Genomic DNA, 23,826 nt, shown 5'->3' with positions numbered 1-23,826 from the left:
TACTGCACAGAGCGGAATCCCACCGTGGGACATTGGCCTCCAAATAACCAGCCTGAACTAGACAATCTAGTGATTAATACCCATTCAAGATACTATCATGCCATCTGTCAACGGAGCCTGAGAAAACATGAACATTATATTTTCACATTGTAAGTAAGTATCACAAACTAAATCTATATTTCCTTTCTCCAAGCAGTTGGGTTCTGGTTCCCAGTTCAAGAAACAATGTAATCAATATGGCAATCTACAGCTCACACGCGAAGTCAGGTTACCCTAACAACATTCAACAGTGAAAACCTAAGGACTGAAAGAATAATTTGACAAAATGTTGCTTACAGTAAATCATTAAGTTGACATCCACGGCATCCATGCTGCCAATCTTGCTACAAATTCAATAATGACAAGTTGAACATGGGCCTTTTTCAACTTTATTCAAATCAATAGGGTGTTTTCAGGAAAAAGGTGAATAAATAATCTAGTTCAAACAAAATGGCCATTCCGACTTGTGTTTGCATTCATCCACTGATCAATCAATTCCAACAACAATATTGCCCTGCTAAGATCAAATAGAGCAAACCGTTTCATTTCAACTGAAAATCCAGCACACCGTTCTTTCCTTATCAGCCTACTCACCCATTTACAAACAGTACTTCCTTATCAATACATCTATAGCCCCTTATCGATACTGATTCCCTAACAATAGATCGTCATCTATGTCCCAATACCACTGTTACAGGTGATCGATCAACACTATTATGAACCACACAACAAACAGCAACCTATAAACACATGACGTATGGTGTCGACTGGAACAAATCTGCTTACTGAAGTATGTAAGCAATGTTATTTTTTTTACTTACAAATTATTTTAAAGATGGTTGAAATAAACATATTGAATTGAAAATATAGTTAGTTTGATAATGCTATATAGAACCATGCAGTGAAAATGTTCAATGGACTATTCACAAACGTAATATAATAAACTTGTAATTTTTGGTTTTGTTGATAGGTCTACAATGTGACAAAATATTATAATAACATAACTCACTTGATGATTTGTTTTGAAAAAAATCAGAATATCAACTTGTTCCATAACTAAAACCACAGATGTACAACCTGTGAACCCGAACACACATATGATAGCAAGTAATCACAAAGAATATTCTTACTTTTTCAGCCTAATCACACTAGCTATATCACTGACAAAAGTGGCATAAAAAATCATTCACTCACTAACAGAGCCCAAAAGGAATAAATATCCATCCAGCTTGCATCAAAACCAACCAACCTACAATCCACTCACTCACTCGTCCCACCCACTCACTCACTCACCCACTCACTCACTCAGGCTAGATTCTAAATTGGCTTTCAAATAGGCCTGCAGCGAGTAAACATAGGGCCAGGAAGGATGCCTCACTGGTCAGTTCTAATTACCGGTCAAGCCCTGGACATTGCTATAAATGTCCTGTGTCAAACTGTGTCATTGTCTCAGAACATTCAGGTAAACCAATCAAAGTTTGATTATAAATCCTGGAGTTACCCCACCATTCAACGTCCCCCGTCGTCATGCAAGTTCGCCTGGCTTTCATATTGCAATGTATTGCAAAACTCTTTCATGTATTGCAAAATGTGGTACAATATATTGAACGTATTCTCTCAGTTGTAAATTGTTAAGAATCTGAATTAAAACGGAACCATACATTTGACTTCCCCTACACTTTTTGGACAACTGTATCAGCCATTTTGTCGTATGTTGCCACAACACGTGTCGTAGACACATTCCGTGTTCAGGTCACAACACATGTGTCGTAGACACATTCCGTGTTCAGGTCACAACACATGTGTCGTAGACACATTCCGTGTTCAGGTCACAACACATGTGTCGTAGACACATTCCGTGTTCAGGTCACAACACGTGTGTCGTAGACACATTCCAAGTTCAGGTCACAACACATGTGTCGTAGACACATTCCGTGTTCAGGTCACAACACATGTGTCGTAGAAACATTCTGTGTTCAGGTCACAACACATGTGTCGTAGAAACATTCCGTGTTCAGGTCACAACACATGTGTCGTAGACACATTCCATGTTCAGGTCACAACACATGTGTCGTAGACACATTCCGTGTTCAGGTCACAACACGTGTGTCGTAGACACATTCCAAGTTCAGGTCACAACACATGTGTCGTAGACACATTCCGTGTTCAGGTCACAACACATGTGTCGTAGGAACATTCCGTGTTCAGGTCACAACACATGTGTCGTAGAAACATTCTGTGTTCAGGTCACAACACATGTGTCGTAGACACATTCCATGTTCAGGTCACAACACATGTGTCGTAGACACATTCCGTGTTCAGGTCACAACACATGTGTCGTAGAAACATTCCGTGTTCAGGTCACAACACATGTGTCGTAGAAACATTATGTATTCAGGAAACTGGTATTGAATAGTTTCTATTGTTCTATCACAACAATGAAGTTGATAATTTCGGATCATCACAATTTCATTTCAACACGTCACTTAACACAACAAGACAAAAATATGCTTAGTCCTGAAAAACGTAATATCAGTATTTTCAAAACCTGCTGTGATATATATTCATTAGCATACCGCTACAACTATGTACATCCGGTTCCCAGGTCTGCCTGCCCTAACTGAATGGGTCAGAGGCTAAAGCTATAGTCTTGACAAAAAATGAGTGAGTGAGTGAGTTTAATTTTACGCTGCATTCAGCAATATTCCAGCTATATGGCAGTGGTCTGTAAATAATTGAGTCTGGACCAGATAATCCAGTGATAAACAGGACTAAAACAGAAGCAGTCTACACAAACCTTCAACACATAAAACTGTCTGTCTCAGCAATTGTTAAATGTCAGCCATCAAAACCATCAACAAAAAGTGTTTTTCTCACAACAATTATGTCTGCAGATCATCAGAAGAAATCACAACAGGTGCATAATGATATGTTTTCAAGGACTATGTTTTCCTTGTAACAAAAGCTGTGAATGCCACTTTTTCTGAGGATAAACAATAATTTGATTTGTGAGTGAGTGAGTGAGTGCACTGACTGATTAGCTCAGATTTTCAGCAATGTGTTTGGCAAGGCTCCATTACAAAGGATAATGCCATCAACTTAACACTTTCTATATGTGTTAGAGGAAACACAAAGTATCACTGGGAGGACGCAGCTAGCAAAATATACTATCCACATCTCTAAGATTCTCAGTTTATTTGACCGCCTCCGTGGTGTAGTGGTTAGAGCGTCGGCCCGGAGAGCGGAAGGTCGTGGGTTTAATCCCCGACCGCGTCATACCAAAAGACGTTAAAATATGGTACTTGTTGGTCCCTGCCTGGCGCTCGGCATTAATGGGTACAAGAAGGACTGGTCAGCTCGGAGTCAGTATAATGTGTCTGAGTGGGGTATTCATGCTTCACTGCGGCATGGTATCTCAGTGGGCTAGCACTATAAAATCAGCTTAAGTCTGGGCTAGTACAAGCAGCCGCACATACACATACACACGCATCCACGTCGTCATATGAGCGAAATATTCTCAAGTACGACGTAAAACCCAATTTCACCTCACCTCACCTCAGTTTATTTAGACTCACAGACACAATTCGTACAGGATGTAGGTTGTGATTATATGAATCAGACTGTTGGGAGTTAAATAGTTCACATAAATGATTCAAGTCAACTGGTGATATTTCCTCCAGAAGGTCTATGTCGGACAAGCCTCCAGTGATGATCCGTACATTGACATTCCTAAATACAATCAGCAGACAACTTTGACACAAAGCTGTCATGCTTAAAGACAGTGGGGAGGAAATCTGTCGCACTCAAATATACAGAAGAGTTCAGTGCTTTGACACTGTATATAATTTCTCCAGCACAATTTGTCCTTGGCTGCAGCTGGTTGTGGGGGGATGGATGGCCTAGTGGTCAAAGCATTCGCTCGTCATACTAGAGACCCATGTGAGTGAAGTGGCGTAAAACTAAACTCACTCACTCCAGCTGGTTGATGACAGTTTTTTGTGACAGTCACGGAACATCCTGCCAGTTTTGTGATCAAATACTGTTATGCTCTTTATTTAACTGAAACTGAAAACACAAAAGCTCCTTTCTACTGTAAACCTGTCCTACATTTGTGTTTTAAATCAATACAAATGTTTCAATATTAGGTATTGTGGAGCTGAAGTGCCAAAAGCTCTGTGAGGTGGTATTAATAATATATGGGAATACCTACTATATCAAATAAGATAGTACTGTGAATAGCAGTATGACAATATAATACTGAATTACCATATAATGATCAGTCAAGAGATGGATGAAAAGTTCAATGTCACATAGGAAGCTAAAATCTCTATGTTTAGAGCCAATAAAAACCCTAAATGTCTTTTTGGTCTGAACGGATGCACAGCTGTTAAAATAAGCAACCTGAGGACTGTGAGATTCCACACGATATTGTACCACATCATAGAGAAATTCAATATGATATTGCACCACATCTCAGCCAGATTCAACACGATATTGCACCATATCTTAGCCAGATTCAATATGATATTGAACCATATCTTAGCCAGATTCAATATGATATTGAACCATATCTCAGCCAGATTCAACACGATATTGTACCACATCATAGAGAAATTCAATATTATATTGTACTACATCTCAGCCGGATTTAATATGATATTGCACCATATCTCAGCCAGATTCAATCTGATATTGAACCATATCTCAGCCAGATTCAATATGATATTGAACCATATCTCAGCCAGATTCAACACGATATTGTACCACATCATAGAGAAATTCAATATTATATTGTACTACATCTCAGCCGGATTTAATATGATATTGCACCATATCTCAGCCAGATTCAATATGATATTGCACCATATCATAGAGAGATTCAACACGATATTGTACCACATCTCAGCCAGATTCAATATGATATTGCACCATATCTCAGCCAGATTCAATATGATATTGCACCATATCTCAGCCAGATTCAATATGATATTGTACCATATCATAGAGAGATTCAACACGATATTGTACCACATCTCAGCCAGATTCAATATGATATTGCACCACATCATAGAGAAATTCAATATTATATTTTACCACATCTCAGCCAGATTCAACATGATATTGTACCACATCTCAGCCAGATTGAATATATTACACCATATCTCAGACAGATTCAATATGATATTGCACCATATCTCAGACAGATTCAATATGATATTGCACCATATCTCAGACAGATTCAATATGATATTGAACCATATCTCAGACAGATTCAATATGATATTGAACCATATCTCAGCCAGATTCAATATGATATTGAACCATATCTCAGACAGATTCAATATGATATTGAACCATATCTCAGCCAGATTCAATACCAAATTATGACATGACTGGTGATATTGTACCCCAGTATTAGTGGCGTGCACTAAACATTCAAACACTAACACTATGGTTCCCACACAGTACTCGGAACCTAGTGCACAATCTAATCTGACAGAAAAATGACATCTCATATGTGCACTTCCTGTTCCTGCAATCTTGACCAAATCATCTCCCTAATAATGGCAGAAGTCAGATATGATTGTACTGCTTGTTGCCTTCCTAATGCCCACTGTTCCAGGGACAGGATGAATGAATGGCAGACATCTATATCCACATACACAACATTCCATGAATCACTGGGTGCTACAGCAACATATATCATCCAATATCATGCCACATTGGCAACTTCAGGATACTATCACCAATATACATGCAGATATTCCATAGACCAGGGTGTTATCACCAATATACACCACCCATCTCACACCACACAGTCAACTTCAGAATGTTATCACCAATATACATGCAGATATTCCACAGACCAGGGTGTTATCACGAATATACACACAGACATTCAACAGATCGGAGTGTTATCACCAATTTACACACAGCCATTCAACAGACCAGGGTGTTATCACCAATTTACACACAGACATTCAACAGACCAGGTGTTATCACCAATTTACACACAGCCATTCAACAAACCAGGTGTTATCACCAATATACACACACAGCCATTCAACATACCAGGATGTTATCACCAATATACACACAGCCATTCAACAGACCAGGATGTTATCACCTATATACACACACACAACCATTCAACAGACCAGGTGTTATCACTAATATACACACACAGCCATTCAACAGACCAGGATGTTATCACTATCATACACACACAACCATTCAACAGACCAGGATGTTATCCCTATATACACACACAACCATTCAACAGACCAGGATGTTATCACCTATATACACACAACCATTCAACAGACCAGGATGTTATCACTAACATACACACACAGACATTCAACAGACCAGGTGTTATCACTAACATACACACACAACCATTCAACAGACCAGGATGTTATCCCCAATATACACACAGACATTCAACAGACCAGGATGTTATCACCAATATACACACACAGCCATTCAACAGACCAGGATGTTATCACCAATATACACACACAGCCATTCAACAGACCAGGATGTTATCACCTATATACACACAACCATTCAACAGACCAGGATGTTATCACTAATATACACACACAGACATTCAACACACCAGGTGTTATCACTAATATATACACACAGCCATTCAACAGACCAGGTGTTATCACTAACATACACACAGCCATTCAACAGACCAGGATGTTATCACCAATATACACACAGACATTCAACAGACCAGGATGTTATCACCAATATACACACACAGCCATTCAACAGACCAGGTGTTATCACTAATATACACACACAGCCATTCAACAGACCAGGTGTTATCACTAACATACACACACAACCATTCAACAGACCAGGATGTTATCACCAATATACACACAGCCATTCAACAGACCAGGATGTTATCACCAATATACACACACAACCATTCAACAGACCAGGTGTTATCACTAATATACACACACAGCCATTCAACAGACCAGGTGTTATCACTAACATACACACACAACCATTCAACAGACCAGGATGTTATCACCAATATACACACAGCCATTCAACAGACCAGGATGTTATCACCAATATACACACACAACCATTCAACAGACCAGGTGTTATCACTAATATACACACACAGCCATTCAACAGACCAGGTGTTATCACTAACATACACACATAACCATTCAACAGACCAGGATGTTATCACCTATATACACACAGCCATTCAACAGACCAGGATGTTATCACCAATATACACACACAACCATTCATCAGACCAGGTGTTATCACCAATATACACACACAACCATTCATCAGACCAGGTGTTATCACTAATATACACACACAGCCATTCAACAGACCAGGTGTTATCACAAATATACACACAGCCATTCAACAAACCAGGTGTTATCACCAACATACACACAGCCATTCAACAGATAAGGTGTTATCACCAATATACACACAGCCATTCAACAGACCAAGTGTTATCACCAACATACACACAGCCATTCAACATACCAGGTGTTATCACCAATTTACACACAGCCATTCAACAGACCAGGATGTTATCACCAATATACACACACAACCATTCAACAGACCAGGATGTTATCACCTATATACACACAACCATTCAACAGACCAGGATGTTATCACTAACATACACACACAGACATTCAACAGACCAGGATGTTATCACTAATATATACACACAGCCATTCAACAGACCAGGTGTTATCACCAATATACACACACAACCATTCAACAGACCAGGATGTTATCACCAATATACACACAACCATTCAACAGACCTGGTGTTATCACCAATATACACACAGCCATTCAACAGACCAGGTTTTATCACCAATATACTACATCCCCAACCTCTCACCACTTCATCACCTATTATTATAAAGATGCTAGCACCAACATACACGCAGACCATGCATCATCAGCCGTCACAGAAGCCCCAGGGACCCGAGGGAAACACTTAGCCCTGTCAGCGCTGATTCTTTGTTGTGGATTAACTATTGATATGAACGCGCAAATGTTTGTGAGTGTTCTGTTGAGATGAAGACTTGGCTACCCAGGGAATACACGGTGAGACAAAAACTTCCCAGCTTTCAATGCTCGGCATATGAGGTGATTTAACAGCAGCTGGGTTGACGCATGTGATCATATCCCAATTGCATAGATTGGTGCTCATGACGTCAATCACTGGACTGTCTAGTCCAGACATAATTATTTAAAGTCTGCTGTCATATATATTGAAACTTGTTTAGAGGGTCCTAAATCAAGAAATACACAACATACTGCTTTCTTGACAACATTCATAACTATTATCCGATTCCATTAACAACAAGCATAAAAATGTAAGCAAGGCTCACTAATACTCCCTACTGGGATTCCCAACTTCATGTGAACAACAATTGATAATAATTATTCTTGACAAAAGTATCAGATTTCTATCGAAATTTGTGCTGCACCGTTCCTATAAACAAAGAAGCCATTACTCAAATATGAATAACATCCATTAAATGACTGTAAAGTTATGTGAGTTCAAGAGATGGAGTATGTGATAATCCTCCAAAAATGAAAAAAATCTAAATATAACTTTGCACTGCACTTCTATGGATATGGAGGTGATCCCCCTAATTTGAAAACAATCCATTCAAATATGTTCAAGTTACTGGTTGAACAAAAGTTCTCGTGGGTTTTTTTAGTTCAAAATATGTAAATTGACTCAATGCTTTGATAAAAATTAGAAAATGAAAACAAAACTTTGCACTGCACCTATCCCTGAGACAAAGAAACTATTTTCCAAATTAGAAAACATTTTGACAAAAACTTTTCTTAAGTTCAAATTCTTAAATTGCTGTAATTCTTCAAAGAAATGTCAGAATCACTGCCCTTATCCTACAGACAAGGAAGGTAGTCCCCAAATTTGAAAACAATCAAACCAATAGTTTTCAAGTTACTGATTGACAGAAAATGTCTTCAGACCAACGGATTGATTGCCTGGGTATAACTATACTCATGGAAACAAATAAGGGAACACATGAAGGTGAGGTGAGGTGAAATTGGGTTTAACATCGTGCTTGAGAATATTTCGCTCATATGACGACGTGCATGCGTGTGTATGTGTATGTTCGGCTGCTTGTACTAGCCCAGACTGAAGCTGTTTTTATAGTGCTAGCCCACTGAGATACCATCACATGCCGCAGTGAAGCATGAATACCCCACTCAGACACATTATACCGACTCCAAGCCGACCAGGCGGTCGAACACATGAAGGTAAAAGTGTTGTTTTATTCTTTTCCAGAATTTCAAACACAGTGCAATATGCTTGTGAACAAACCTGGATAGGAATACAGGAACACTTGTACTTTTCAGGTGTTCCCTTATTTGTTTCCATGAGTATATATACCCTCAACCTAAAAGGGACCTGTGTGCAAAATACGCATCATGTCAAGTTAATCTCCAAATCATCATCATCAAAAAAGGTCGAGGGAATTTAAAGGTTTGAAACTTTCTCCTTTAATAGTGTGTCAGTGCTAGGAACCTGTCATCACCTGTGACGATGTGAAACATGTGGCTTCTACTTATGTGCATGGAAAGTTCAAACATCCGGTGATCCGGGCAGGTTTCTTCCAATGAAGAGCCGCTTAAACTAGACACGTCATTTCAGCAACTCACTAATCGGATAACAGAGGCAAGCAGGCGTCGGACTTATTAACTCAACTGCCAAAGAGGAAAAACTAATATAAATGCAATTCGTTCATATCTTTTTAGTCGACGTAAATCTTTGCAGCACATCTGAGGCTACGACGTGCTTGACAAACTGAACCATATTTGTAGAGACTTTCTGTTGTGAGTCAGTGAGTATGGTTTTATGCCACTTCCAACAATATTCCAGCAACATCACGGCGGGGAACACCAGAAATTGGCTTCACACATTGTACCCATATGGGGAATCGAACCCGGGCCTTTGGCAAGATGGGCCAATGCTTTAACCACTAGGCTACCCCACCACCCCTGATCTTCTGTAAATAGTAACTGAATGTCTGAACAAAAAGGACTTAGTCTATATATGTCTTGCAAGAGAAATTACAGTTTTGTCATAAGGTGCGATATTAAGCTATTTAGTTACAACCTACAAAATGAGCAGGACTCGACAAGGTAAACCAGAGGCTGAGAACATGAGCAACAACGACAACATCGGTAGAGTGGTACACAATCAACCTGGTCACATGACCACCTGACCATGAACTTGGTCCCTACCTGCAACAACCATGGAATTATCATGGAGTGAGTGAGTGAGTGAGTTTAGTTTTATGCCGCACTCAGCAATATTCCAGCTATATGGCGGCATTCTGTAAATAATCGAAGTCTGGACTAGACAATCCAGTGATCAACAGCATGAGCATCAATCAGTGCAATGGGGAACCGATGACATGTGTCAACCAAGTCAGCGAGCCTGACCACCCGATCCCGTTAGTAGCCTCGTACGACAAGCATGGGTTACTGAAGATCAATTCTAACCCGGATATTCACGGGTTATCATGGAGTAATAATTCATACAAAAATCACTATTAATTATTACCTCAAAAAGTGATATATCTGGATTCAGATATTAGGAAAATATAAATATAGAATAGTAGTTTCACCATGCTCTAGCCCTCAGCCCTTACCAACTCTCTGTGACCACCCCATGTTATTCTGTTCTCGTAAATAAAATTGGAAATTAGCTGTTTGTGACTTCCAACTCCTTGCTGAGCTAATTCCCACAATGAGGGGTTTCACCAGAACCCTCACAATGAGGGGTTTCACCGGAACCCTGACAATGAGGGGTTTCACCAGAACCCTCACAATGAGGGGGTTTCACCACCATAACAGAATACAGTGGACTCTGTCAATACCGGTAAACCCGGCACTCTATCGGCACAAAGTTTCAGGCCACCTTATCATAAGCGAACCTAGAATATTTGGTCTGATGCCGGTATTGACAGAGTACACTGTACTCAGTACTCACATTCCTTACAACAGAATATGTTCACAGGTAAATAGTTCCTAGCATCAGATCAAACATGGCTGTGAAACATGTAATTCATTGGTTTAGAACAGAACCTAAGCAAAAATTCAAAACCTAAACTTCATACGAGATTGAAAACAAATTAACATTCCAAAACACCTATCTGAACCTAAGGAGTCATTTGAAGCTATATGACTCCCACATCAATGGCCTCCAAGCCTTATCTACATTATTTCTGTTGTTCAACACCGCCTCAGTGGCTAAAAGGTCAAAGAGATAATATTCTCTTCAAGTCATTTGAATTAAAATTTAACAAAGCAACTCTTTTGGAGATGGGAAAGCATGCAGTGCATAGACCTGAAAACCTCTCCGATATATTGGGAAGAAAACTAATCCTGATGCAACATTGGTTTAAACATTTCTATTACTGATGCAGTTGAATATAGATATTTACATCTTTATGGAGTAACATTTAGTCCAAGTAAAATGTTATCTTATTTGAAAACATAAATCAACTTAATAGATCCATCTAAACTGTTGACCTTCTAGGACCTAACAAACAGCTTGCGTTAACTGGGGTAATAATGTCTTAGCACTATGAGTGAGTTTGTGAGTTTAGTTTTACGCCATTTTAGCAACATTCCAGCAATATCAAGGCGGGGGACACCAGAAATGAGCTTCACACATTGTACCCATGTGGGGATTTGAACCTGGGTCTTGAGGAGCGAACACTTTAACTACTAGCCTACCCCACCACACCCATCCAGGGAAAAAGAATATTTGAAAAAATTAGATACGAAAGAGTGACAAACATTTCAAAAAATGAATTTAGAGTCAAGTTCAAGATTTTAAGATGTACAAAGCATTTCCCAAACCTGTAAGAAACAACATGTTTTTATTGTTGTGTTGACAACCTTATGTCCACTATCATCATTATCAAACACCGCTTTCTGGACTTGAGGAATCATTTTTAGTTATGTTGGATTCATTGTCCAATTAATAGTCAAGAGAGACAAAGTAGTACTTTTGTACACCCCCCACCCAGCCCCTCGGGAACAGAATAATACACGTCATAATGAATGTTGAAATCTATATTCCTGTACAAAACCATTGGTTGTCAATATTACTGAATGGCACACTGACCTCATTGTAATGACCCTCACACCTGTGCTGGTCTTTCATTGTCTTTCATCGTCTTCCATTGTCTTTCATCGTCTTTAACAGTTCATCGTCTTTTAACATCTTTCATCGTCTTTAACAGTTCATCGTCTTTTAACATCTTTCATCATCTTTCATCGTCTCTCATCATCTTTTATTAACTTCATCGTATAATCACACTGTACAAATTAGTGCATGGTTTTTCTAATATTTTTTCAGTTCTCAAATACGCTAAAAACATCAACTGTCTTGCAGCAACAAGCATGTTATCAAACCAACAGGTCACATAACAAATGTTCAAGTTAAATCTATCTCATCAAATTTAGCACATTTTGTGAAATTCAAATGTGAGTAAAGAATCCAAGCCAACTCACTGTATCAAAGTGACTTATCATGAAAATGTTTGCCTACTTCCCAAACTCTTCCATCAAACTGTCATCAATTTTCACTGTTCTTTTACCATGATTGTCCTATTCTGTTACCTTGTTCACTTCCTAAGTGACATTTGCCTATTTCCAAAATTCTTCTTTCAAATTATCATCGATTTTCATTGTTCTGTCATCATGATAGTCCTATGCTATCCTCTTGTTACTTAATATGCAACAACTTGATGACAACACCTGCTGTATTCCCAGATTCTTCCTGCAACTGTCACGTTCAAAAACTCAATTAAATAGAACATTTCCGAGTGATGGCCACACCAGCACTCAAGTCATCACATTTTACATCAATTTCAAACATATCCTTTAACAAGATCTAAATATAATCACATCAAGTCAGACTATATTGTGCACAGAATAAAGCCTTTCCGATAACGTTTTTTTTAAATTGTCAGAAATCAAACTTAACTAGTAACAGTCATAATACTCTACAAAGAGGCCTTCATAACAAACTCGGGACAAGAAAAACTTACACTCTGCATTTTCTTCGTTCTCTTCATCATTTTCTTTATCCTCCTCTGAATTGGACATTGTAAATGCAGGAAGGTATATCTCCTAAACAGTTTCACATACAAACATCAACAGGAAACAAGCTGTGTAGTAAGTAGCTTTATCCACAAGTGAAAAACTTGTCGTTCCATTTCACAGCTGTCATTTCTTTGAACACATTCCTTGAATGAACTACAACTCCACTTCATCTCACCATACATCGTAAACTAACAATTCACTATATATTGATGTCCACCTGCGTTGACACAGCTCGCAGTTCAGCAGAGAAGAATTCCCTTCTGGTGGTATTGATTCAGTCTCTTACATTGGCTCGCTTGAGTGAAAACATGCACGATGCATGGTAACTTACGCTACACTTGCAAGTAGCTACCCTGGGACAACTCAGCAACATTCAACATGGCTGTATCACGATTAATTGAGTCAAAGTCACGGCATGGACATGCAAAACTGTGTCTCCAAATATTTACTTAGTCAATTGAGAGAGAAACGATTTAGAAAATAATATCCATGTCTGGTCACTAAGTCCAAAGCTCCCCTCTCAAATCATGGTGGACACACTGCAGTTAGCCTTTAATGGTTTTCACACTGCATTATCGGATTATCGGACTGCTGTAGGTAGAAAAACAGTCTACTGCAGACCCAAAAGGTTGACTTACACACACAAATGGAAACAGCACTGAAAATAACAATTCCATCAGTTTACCAAATTCCTCCACCACCAAAAACAAGACTATTGAAGACAGTGCACAATGAACATGTCATGACTTTCAGTCAAGCTGTTATAGAGAGTACATTAACTATTTATTAAACCTATGTTTAGAAATATTTATGAATAATTCATTCAAATTTCCAGGCAAGCTATATGTTTATATGTTATTAATTACTTATTCAGGTGAAACTACAAAAGTCTTTGTTATTTCAAAATATTCTTTTTGGGAAGCATATTTTCATTTTGAATTTCATATCAGCATGTTTTGAAAGGGTAAGATCATTACTTTTCATATCGTTTCTCCCTTTTCTACCCCTCGATCTTCACGGGCCCCTTTTGTAGCACTAAACATATCTGTAAACAAGAGAAATTATGCTAGTCTGCCAGAATCTCTGAAGAAGGATTAACATATATCTTAAAAATGATAGATATATGTTTGTTTTATGTAATTAATTTAATAAAATAAAACTATATTCAATATTTTTATTAAAAAATTGGAGCTATCTTGCTTTACAATTTCTGTAAATCTGTAGCAGCAAGATGTTGAGCTTTTCAGGAAAAGGAGATTGTTTTCAGTCAGGTAAAGCAGCAAGAAATTAAATAATCAGTATATCGGCTGGAATGATAAGGTGGCTTTCACTGTGCTCCTGAAGCAAACTCTCAAACTGAGTTCATAGAATACTGGGGCGGTGGGGTAGCCTACTGGTTAAAGCGTTAGCTCATCACGCTGAAGACTCGGGTTCGATTCCCCACATGGGTACAATGTGTGAAGCCCATTTCTGGTGCCCCCACTGTGATGTTGCTGGAATATTGCTAAAAGCGGCGTAAAACCATACTCCCTCACCCCTTCATAGAATACTGGTGTTAGAGAGGTCTTTGTAACATTGATGAAAGCTGTTGTCAGCAGTGCCCAAGCTGTATGAGGCAGCTGGACAAGGATCAAGTCTGACCCAGGCAAACCAGGGATTGACAGCATGACCACCTCTCAACACAACTTGTGACTACAACACCAGTCTGTGTCTTGAATGAGTGTGTTGGGTTTTACGACGCTTTTAGCAATATTCCAGCAATATAACGGCGGAGGACACCAGAAATGGGCTTCACACATTGTACTCATGTGGGGAATCGAACCCGGGTGTTTGGTGTGACGAGTGAACGCTTTAACTACTAGCCTACCCCACCACGCCCATCCAGGGAAAAAAAATATTTTAAAAAATTAGATACGAAAGAGCGACAAACATTTTTAAAAATTAATTCAGAGTCAAGTTCAAAATCTTTAGACGTACAAAGCATTTCCCAAACCTGCAAGAAGCAACATTTTTTTATTGTTGTGTTGACAACCTTATCTCAATGATCTACTCTTTCTGCAAAGCTCTGTAACTTAATACTTCTGGTAAAAATCAATTGTGTATAGTGAAATATTTATCTGTGTTATTGATCACAACGTATGCTACGCCAGGACTTATATACACGACTGACACTCATAAAAAGTCGGTGACATTTCGTCAGATTTTCTCAGCATCACTCCTGTGAAGACAGACAGACTCTCATCAATTCACTGGAAGAATGGTGTTGACTGCTGTTTGATACTCACTGAATCCTTGACACAATGTAACACAAACACAATTACCTAAACCATCCTTAAAAGGGGGGCATGATGACAGACACTGCTAGCCAATTTGGTTATGGTTGTTTAAAACCTACTTTCTCAGTCTGCTAAAAAAATTAAGTTTGTTTCATAACATTTTTAAGTTGTTTTGTTTATAGCTTCACTTCATAAAAAAAAAAAAATCAAGTCTGGACCAACGCAATTAAGTGACTGACATCATAAGCTTTGAACTACGAAATAAAGATACAAGAGGGAAAACCGAACCAGCGGTTCCTGTTAGTCACCTCAAACAACAAATATGGGTTGTTAAAGATAACTCTCTAACCCCCAACTTCCAGTCATTAAGTTTTTTCCCCCACACTATGAGTGAATGAGTTTAGTTTTACGCCGCTTCTAGCAATATGCCAGCAATATCATGGAGGGGACTCCAGAAATGGGCTTCACACACTGTGCCGGGTCTTCAGCATGATGAGCGGACGCTTTAACCACTAGGCCAAAGTAGAAGTCATAAACATCATTATATTTTTATCTCAATATTTTTAATACACAGTATAATTTTAACGTCAATCAGCAAATCTTAACCTTAGTTCAACCGGTCTATAAAACACATGAGGAAAATGGCCGAAACAGATGGAACTCCCAATCATAGCTTCACTCTACTGTCAGACAAACCAGCATAATTTATAATGCAAGTATTGCACATGTGCTAAAAGCTTCTAACACTTGCAGCTCATAATATCAATTATTTACAATATGGTCCAGATTTCATGATGGATGTTCAGAAGCCACGTGATGTTGTCCCCTCCTCCCAAACAAACTACCGTACTTACAGAATGCATACAGTTAAACTCATAAATTGGACATATTCCTCCCTGCTTCTCCTCCCCTGAGCATCAGTCTGTTTAGATCATGTCAACTTTGAAATAACTACTTGGTCCTTCCATGTTCACAGCACAGTACCGAGAATGCATAAACTTAATAACTATTCCCATATACAACAAGCCCTTTATCAGAATGGAATGAGTGATTGGGTCACACTGTGTTTGAGACAAAGTGGTTATTTCCCTTCCAGGAACCATGCTGGCACCGTTTCAAGTATATCACATTAACAACAAAATACAACAACAAATCAAGGCATTTTTATGATTAGATTTGCATAATCAATAGCAAAGAATTTGTAGTTTCCATTACAACTTTTTATGTGGCAGATTCATAGAAACATTCAAGTAAGTGTGATGTCTGGGGGCTACATTAATATAACCATTGTATATGTGACAATTGCTGCATGAACATGTCTAGTGTGTTTAAACACATGCATCACCATTAAACCATAAATGTGTCTAAGGACTGGAATACATGATCCTTTAGAAGACTAATTTCAAGAATATTTGGAAAAACAAGTGTCCTTGGTGGTGTGTGGTGCCTTGACACACTATCTGGTGGTGGACCTCATTGGCGGATCCAGAGGGGGGGTTCAGGGGTATCGGAACAATCACCCCACCCCCACCCCCCCCACCTTTGAAAATGACTTAAGACCAACTTGAAGATTTTTGTTTTGTGTTGGCGGAGCCACGCACCCTCCCCACCCCATTTCAAAATTCCTGGATCCGCCCATGGACCTGCATCTCAATGTTGCACAGATGGGATGGATGAGTGGACGGTAACAACACACCCATGATGTACCAGAACATGAGTGAGTGAGTTGGGTTTTATTCCACTTACATCAACATTTAACCAGAAGGTGCAAGACATGGGCTTCCCACATTGCACATAGGCAGGGAATCAAACCTAGACCTTCAATGTGACAAGCCAACACTTTACTGCTCTCCCACTGCTTCATGACTATGATGAACTAATGTAGCAGACGTGTAAACTGATGACCGAAGTTATTCAGGACAGTCCTGTTCAAGTTTTTATGAGCATAAGTAGGTCGTTAAAGGTTACTGAAACAAGATTAGTCTATATATATAAGGTTAATTTTTTTGAGTAACGGCTGATAAAGCATTTCCTTAATGTAATTTCCTTTGGCTCTAAGACACTAATTACATTTGTCGCTAACATGTAAAAGAAAACTGTCAAATGTGTTGTTTTTTCACAATTTTTTATCAACAAAACACATGCTGAGTGCCAGACAGGAAGCTGTGTTCTCTGGGAAAATGCGTTCCTCCATTGCTACCATGGCAACCTGCAAGATGGCGACTGGTCTCTTGGGGGAACAATCCATTGAAGAAAATAGGATTATAAAAATAAACTTCCTTTCAATTTTCATTAGAAAACAAAGTTGCATGAACTGGTAATAGCAAGTGGCTTTAACTGAGTGTACTTGTAACATCACAGGGAATAGGGTGTGAATCCAGTGTACAGTCACTCTCTGGGGAGTTCCACTGAGTCAGCACTTATACCCATCTTAAAGATGAGGCCATAACACTTCTGTAAATAAATTTAAAGCCACACTTTTTCATAGTTTGCATATATTATATCTCTTTTGGCATTGTGAGAGTGGATTGTGTTTGTTGCAAACTCAATATTCCATCTACAATATGGTAGTGAGGAGTGAGTGAGTGAGTGAGTGAGTGAGTGAGTGAGTGAGTGAGTGAGTGAGTGAGTGAGTGAGTGAGTGAGTGAGTGAGTGAGTGAGTGAGTGAGTGAGTGAGTGAGTTTTAGCTTTACGCTGCATTCAGCAATATTCCAGGTTATGGCAGCGGTCTGTAAATAATCAAGACCAGACAATCCAGTGATCAACAGCATGAGTATAGATCTACGCAATAGGAATATGATGACATGTGTCAACCAATTCAACGAGCCTGACCACCCAATCCTGTTAGTTGCCTCTTACGACAAGCATGGGTTACTGAAGACCAATTCTAACCCCAATCTTCATGGGTCTGGTATTCAGTAAATAATCAAGTCTGGACCAGAAATAACAGCGCTTTACATCAATCTGTGTTGAAATACATTAACATGCATCAACCAAGTCAGCAAGCCTGACCACCCAATAACCTTAGCCCCCTCTTATAACAAGCATGAGTTGCTGAAGACCTAACCTGGATTTGACAGGGGGAAGAGTCAACAGGGAAGAAAATAAGTTCATTGATTTCAGAAATTTAAAAAATTCACTTCTATAAAGAAAAGGTTCATTTTGTTTTTTAAGTGTTTGATTAGAACATACGTAGCTTTGATCAAACAAATGGTCCTCTTCGCTTTAAGAGGTTTGTGGTATTTTTGGCAAATCCATTAAACAATGAACACCCATAACTATAAGTCGAGCAATGAGGTGCGTTATCCTCCATATGCCTCGTAATACACAGACGGATCCTTCCTTATAATCAATTAACGGGAATGTAATTGACGATAGTATTACCACAGGTCACGTGACAACATTAAAGGCATCCACATCAGGATGTAAATTGATCAGCACTTGATATAATTTGATTTCAGTTTACAATTGTTCGACTGACCCAGTTAACAAATACAAGGAGTTTAATTATCATTCTAATACAATGATTATATCATTGGCAGAAAAGTATTATCTGTTTGATCAGTGTATAATGCACTTATTTCCCTTGAATAGTATAAAATACTATTACTACTTATTTCTTCAGCATCTGTTTCCATTAGACTATTGCCATTGCCGACATAGCGAACAGCTCCCCAGCTGTTGGTGTGGTAAGTGGCCCAATGAGAGACAAGCCGGGCTAACTAGCTCTATATCACCAATTCTGGGATGGTTGATTAGTGATACTCAGAGATCATAACCAAATGTGTTTCATGTGTATTATTCATAAATATTACAAATAAATAATTTAAATAAATATTACAATTCTTTCAGAAACATTGCAAGACCACAAAATTTGAATGAACAAGGTCATGTTTCATGTAGTGTATGGGCACCGATGGTCAAGACATCTAAGGTACCACAATTTGCTGTGCAGAGTTGCATCTCTTGGGCACTCCAGGAACTAATGATTGTGTTAGAATCCTGGGTTACCATGATTGTGTTTCTAGGTTTGTACCCATTTTGGTGAGTTTCAAAACCAGGTGAATGTGTGAAACCTCAACCACTTTGTCTTTCATCCAACATTAGGTGACACATCGGGAAGTACTGAGTCACATTAAACCCAACTCACTCATATATATAATATAAAACCTCAAAAACCCGAACATATATATATATATATTAATTAATTGTCTTAAAGGTCATCTCATTTGCATATTTATTGCATCATGATATTAAGTTTATCAAATTGTTTAATCGCATCAATAAACCAAGTCTTCTATTATAAAATTTATATTAACCCTAACCCTAATAGTCACTGCAGGTTTCAACATGGTTGATTATAAAAAGAAAAAACTCAAGAGAAAACAAAAAATTACCAAACTTTAATAAAAACTTTCTGCAATGTGTTCAATGTGACTTTTCCGAGGAGGCCACTGCTACTCACGTTTGACTCTCTCCAGGAATTCCTCGAGCCGGATCCTGGGGACATGACTCAAATCGGGCATACCGGAATCCCCGTAAACTATGTACCTGTTGCCGTTAGCAGCCGTTTCACTCCAGTCTAACCTGTCCTCACTCACTAACACCCCCCACTTGGAGTAACGGGCATGTCCTCGCAGTCTTTGCAGCATCACCGACATCCTGCTGATGTCTTAATGAGTGAGTGAGTGAGTTTAGTTTTACGCCACTTTTAGCAATATTCCACCAATATCACAGCGGGGAACACCAGAAATGGGCTTCAAACATTGTACCCATGTGGGGGCTTTGGCGTGACAAGCGAACCCTTTAACCACTAGGCTAGCCCTCCACCCCTGAAGGACGGAAGCATCACCTTATCTTGTAGTAATACCTTTCTTTGTACCATACTGTTTCTATTTGAAAACAGAAACCATTCCTTTGTTGTATATTTCGGAACGAATATTGAAATGGTTTGTGTAGAGAATATGGTCACAATCCAATAGACGTTTTCACAGATTATCCGTCCAGATTTTCACACCTGATTTGATGATGACAATGTAAATATCATTGCTGACTATGCAGCTCAAATCTTCAGAAGCACATTAACTAGACAAGTTCTATAACTAGAGGGCTCAATCTTCTGTCTTCCTCACAGCCTCTGTGGCCTTATGGGTACAGCGTCTGCCCAGGGAGTGGAAGGTCAGTAGTTCGATTCCCACCTCTACATACCACATACATAAAACATGGTACTCATTGAATGAAACAAGAACTGGTTGGTTGGAGTCAGCAGGAAGTGCCTGAGGTATCTATGTTAACTGCAGCTGGCATCTTCGTAGGTTAGCACTGTAAAAGTTCGGACAAGTACAATCTCAACCATGACATTATACCCGATCTCACCTCCCCTCTGCCATACATAAAGTACAAATGCAGGCATGTGACGGTGAATAACACACCATTCTTTAGCCCTTCCCCCTTCAACTGTTATTATGTTATGCTTGACCGAACACGTGTTCCACTTATCACTGATCTTTACGTACAATTACAAAGCTATCTGCAGGTTTTAATCTAGCGTCTCATTTCATTTCATTGTAAGTTCCCACATTATAATCCCAGGTAAACTCTACACTTTATCTTTGATCACAACATACTTTCTTGTGTAGACAGAACACCAAAGCACGATACACAGACCTCTCTAACCTTCACATGGGAGACAAACATGGGGTGTTGAGGGATTATTCTGACACATACGTTCACATGACGACAAATATAGGGTACTGGTGGGTAATTTTGACCCACAATATCCACACAGGAGATAACCATGGGGTATTGGGACCCTGACGCACAATCTTCACATGGGAGACAGGCATGGGGTGCAGGGGACATATTCTACTGTCAAGCAATGGTACAAGAATCTGTACTGAAACATCACACTCATGAAATGAAAGAAGTTGTTATCCATAAAGTTTGTCAATATTGTACTTCCCAACTTCTAAAATGCAACACAAAGAAAGGACATATTGTAACCACCAATCTTGACACATCCCAAGTAGCAATATATTAGACACATCTGAGTGGCACAGACACTCACGTAATATTCCCTGTACGTTTATAATCACCTGAGGTACATTCCAGTCTGTCCATGATTCCGCCAGAAGGTAACTTCCTCATCATCAACAACACATGCACCATTGCTTCCATGCTGTTACAACAGCCACTCCGTCCTTCATCCATGCTTGCTGAGCAGATTTAATTTGATCAACAATAAATCAATTAAGATTCTGTCCCAGCACAACTGAGCCACGTAACTATCCACCAATCAACAGGTGTCCAACTTCTACCAAGAATGTCATACTGTCTAAGCTGCAATGCTTCAACAGCTTAACTTAATAACACAACTTATCTAAAACAATCTTGCATACCCGCAGGTCATCAGGTCATCTTGTCATCACGGAACAACAGTTCGGAACACTAGAATCGACACTGTTCTTTGTTCTTCGTTGTTTAATGCCCCACTCAGCAATATTCCAGCTATATGGCAGCGGACTGTTAATAATCGAGTCTGGATCAGACAATCCAGTGATCAACAGCATGAACATTGATCTACTTAACTGGCAAACAATGACATGTGTCAACCAGGTCACTGAGCCTGATCACCCGATCCCGTTAGTTCTGTTCTAACCTAGGTCTTCACAGATTGGAAGCAACACGAGCATGATGATGATGATGATGATGATGATGATGATGGTTTTACATCCCTTTTAGCAATATTCCAGCAATATCACAGCAGGGGACACCAGAAATGGGCTTCACACATTGTACCAATATGGGGAATTGAACCTGGGTCTTCAGCGTGAGGTCTGAGCGGGTGCTTTAACCACTCAGCTACCCACCGACCCAGCACAAGCATGAAGTGAGTGAGTGAGTTTAGTTTTACACCGCACTCAGCAACATTCCAGCTATATGGTGGCGGTCTACAAATAATCAAGTCTGGACCAGACAATCCAGTGATCAACAGCATGAGCATCGATCTGTGCAATTGGGAACTGATCACATGTGTCAACCAAGCCAGCGAGCCTGACCACCCGATCCCGTTCGCCCACAAGCATGAAGAACAGTGTCTAGTTTATAGAGAAACTGAGCACCAATAACACAACAAAGGACTGACTGTACAGCACAGCTGATACTGCCAGATGACATTCGGTAAATGCAACGAAATTGGACCCAGGAATATTATAAGACCCAGGAATATTATAAGACTCAGGAATATTATAAGACCCAGGAATATTATAAGACCACCAAGGAATATTATAAGACTCAGGAATATTATAAGACCCAGGAATATTATATGATCAAGGAATATTATAAGACTCAGGAATATTATAAGACCCAGGAATATTATAAGACTCAGGAATATTATAAGACCAAGGAATATTATAAGAGTCAGGAATATTATATGACTCAGGCAATATTATAAGACCAAGGAATATTATATGACTCAGGAATATTATAAGACCCAGGAATATTATAAGACCCAGGTATATTTTAAGACCAAGCACAAAACTGGGTGAAAGGTAAAGCTACACTGCATCATATGACACAATGCAAAACTCTCATCACAAAATCAAAGAACTATACTAAAAACAGTATTTGCAAAACAGCTGTTGTGGCTCTCAATTAATCATTTATCATCTCTGAGTGTTGACAGGGAACTGGAAAATTAAAGACAAATCCTTTAACATGTGTTTAAAGAAACATCGCTTCCTGTCATACGGAGGTGTCATCTACTAAATTTTATATAGTAGATTAGTAAACTAAATTAACTTACACACAAAAATAAACAGTACGATGTGCCCAGTCTCATATCAGCAGCAACCACCTGCATGAGTATATTTTCTGGGTTTATAACCAAAGGGTAGACAACTCTTACCTGCTTTCCTCCAAACAAATGTAAAATCCCTACACCCAGTCAGCTGTACAGTAGTTCTCATTATGTCATGCAAACATGATGATTGTCACCCTAAAAAGCCATGTCGTTGCATAGTATTAGGCCAAGACAATTAGCTTAAAACTTTGTGTGGGTCTTTCAGTTGATATACATACAATGGGTTGTGATAAGTAACTGAACTGAAGATAGGTTAATCCTAAGAACAAAATGTAGTTGTTTATATCGAGTATGGTTCCACACTGCAACAATCTGTGTTGACTTAAGCGCTAAGATTGCCCTATTGCCCTGACCATTATCACCGACAAAGCTCTCACATAGTTAGCAAGCCAAGGAGTGAGTGAGTTCAGTTTTACGGCGCTTTTAATAATATTCCAGCTATATCACAGCGGAGCAAGCCAAGGAGGGTCACT

General features: G+C 39.1%; 1 protein-coding gene across 4 annotated transcripts in view; it reads right to left on the bottom strand.

The window, feature by feature from the left end:
* Positions 1 to 23,826, bottom strand: part of LOC124283970 (1-phosphatidylinositol 4,5-bisphosphate phosphodiesterase eta-1-like) — a 97,737-nt gene that overhangs the window by 32,744 nt on the left and 41,167 nt on the right. The window contains exon 1 of one of the 4 annotated variants that reach the window (XM_046720021.1): positions 13,161 to 13,420. The exons of the other annotated variants lie outside the window; for them this stretch is intronic. Within the exon in view, the coding sequence (XP_046575977.1) occupies positions 13,161 to 13,218 (58 nt within the window). The 5' untranslated portion in view covers positions 13,219 to 13,420. Of the gene's footprint in view, positions 1 to 13,160; positions 13,421 to 23,826 lie in introns of those variants that run through there. 4 annotated transcript variants of the gene reach the window in all.

The sequence above is a fragment of the Haliotis rubra genome, unplaced genomic scaffold (genome assembly GCF_003918875.1).
Source record: "Haliotis rubra isolate DU_JTF1 unplaced genomic scaffold, ASM391887v1 Scf326, whole genome shotgun sequence".
Lineage (NCBI taxonomy): Eukaryota > Metazoa > Mollusca > Gastropoda > Lepetellida > Haliotidae > Haliotis > Haliotis rubra.
Note: the sequence above shows the minus strand (reverse complement) of the source record. Positions and strands in the feature narration are given on the sequence as shown.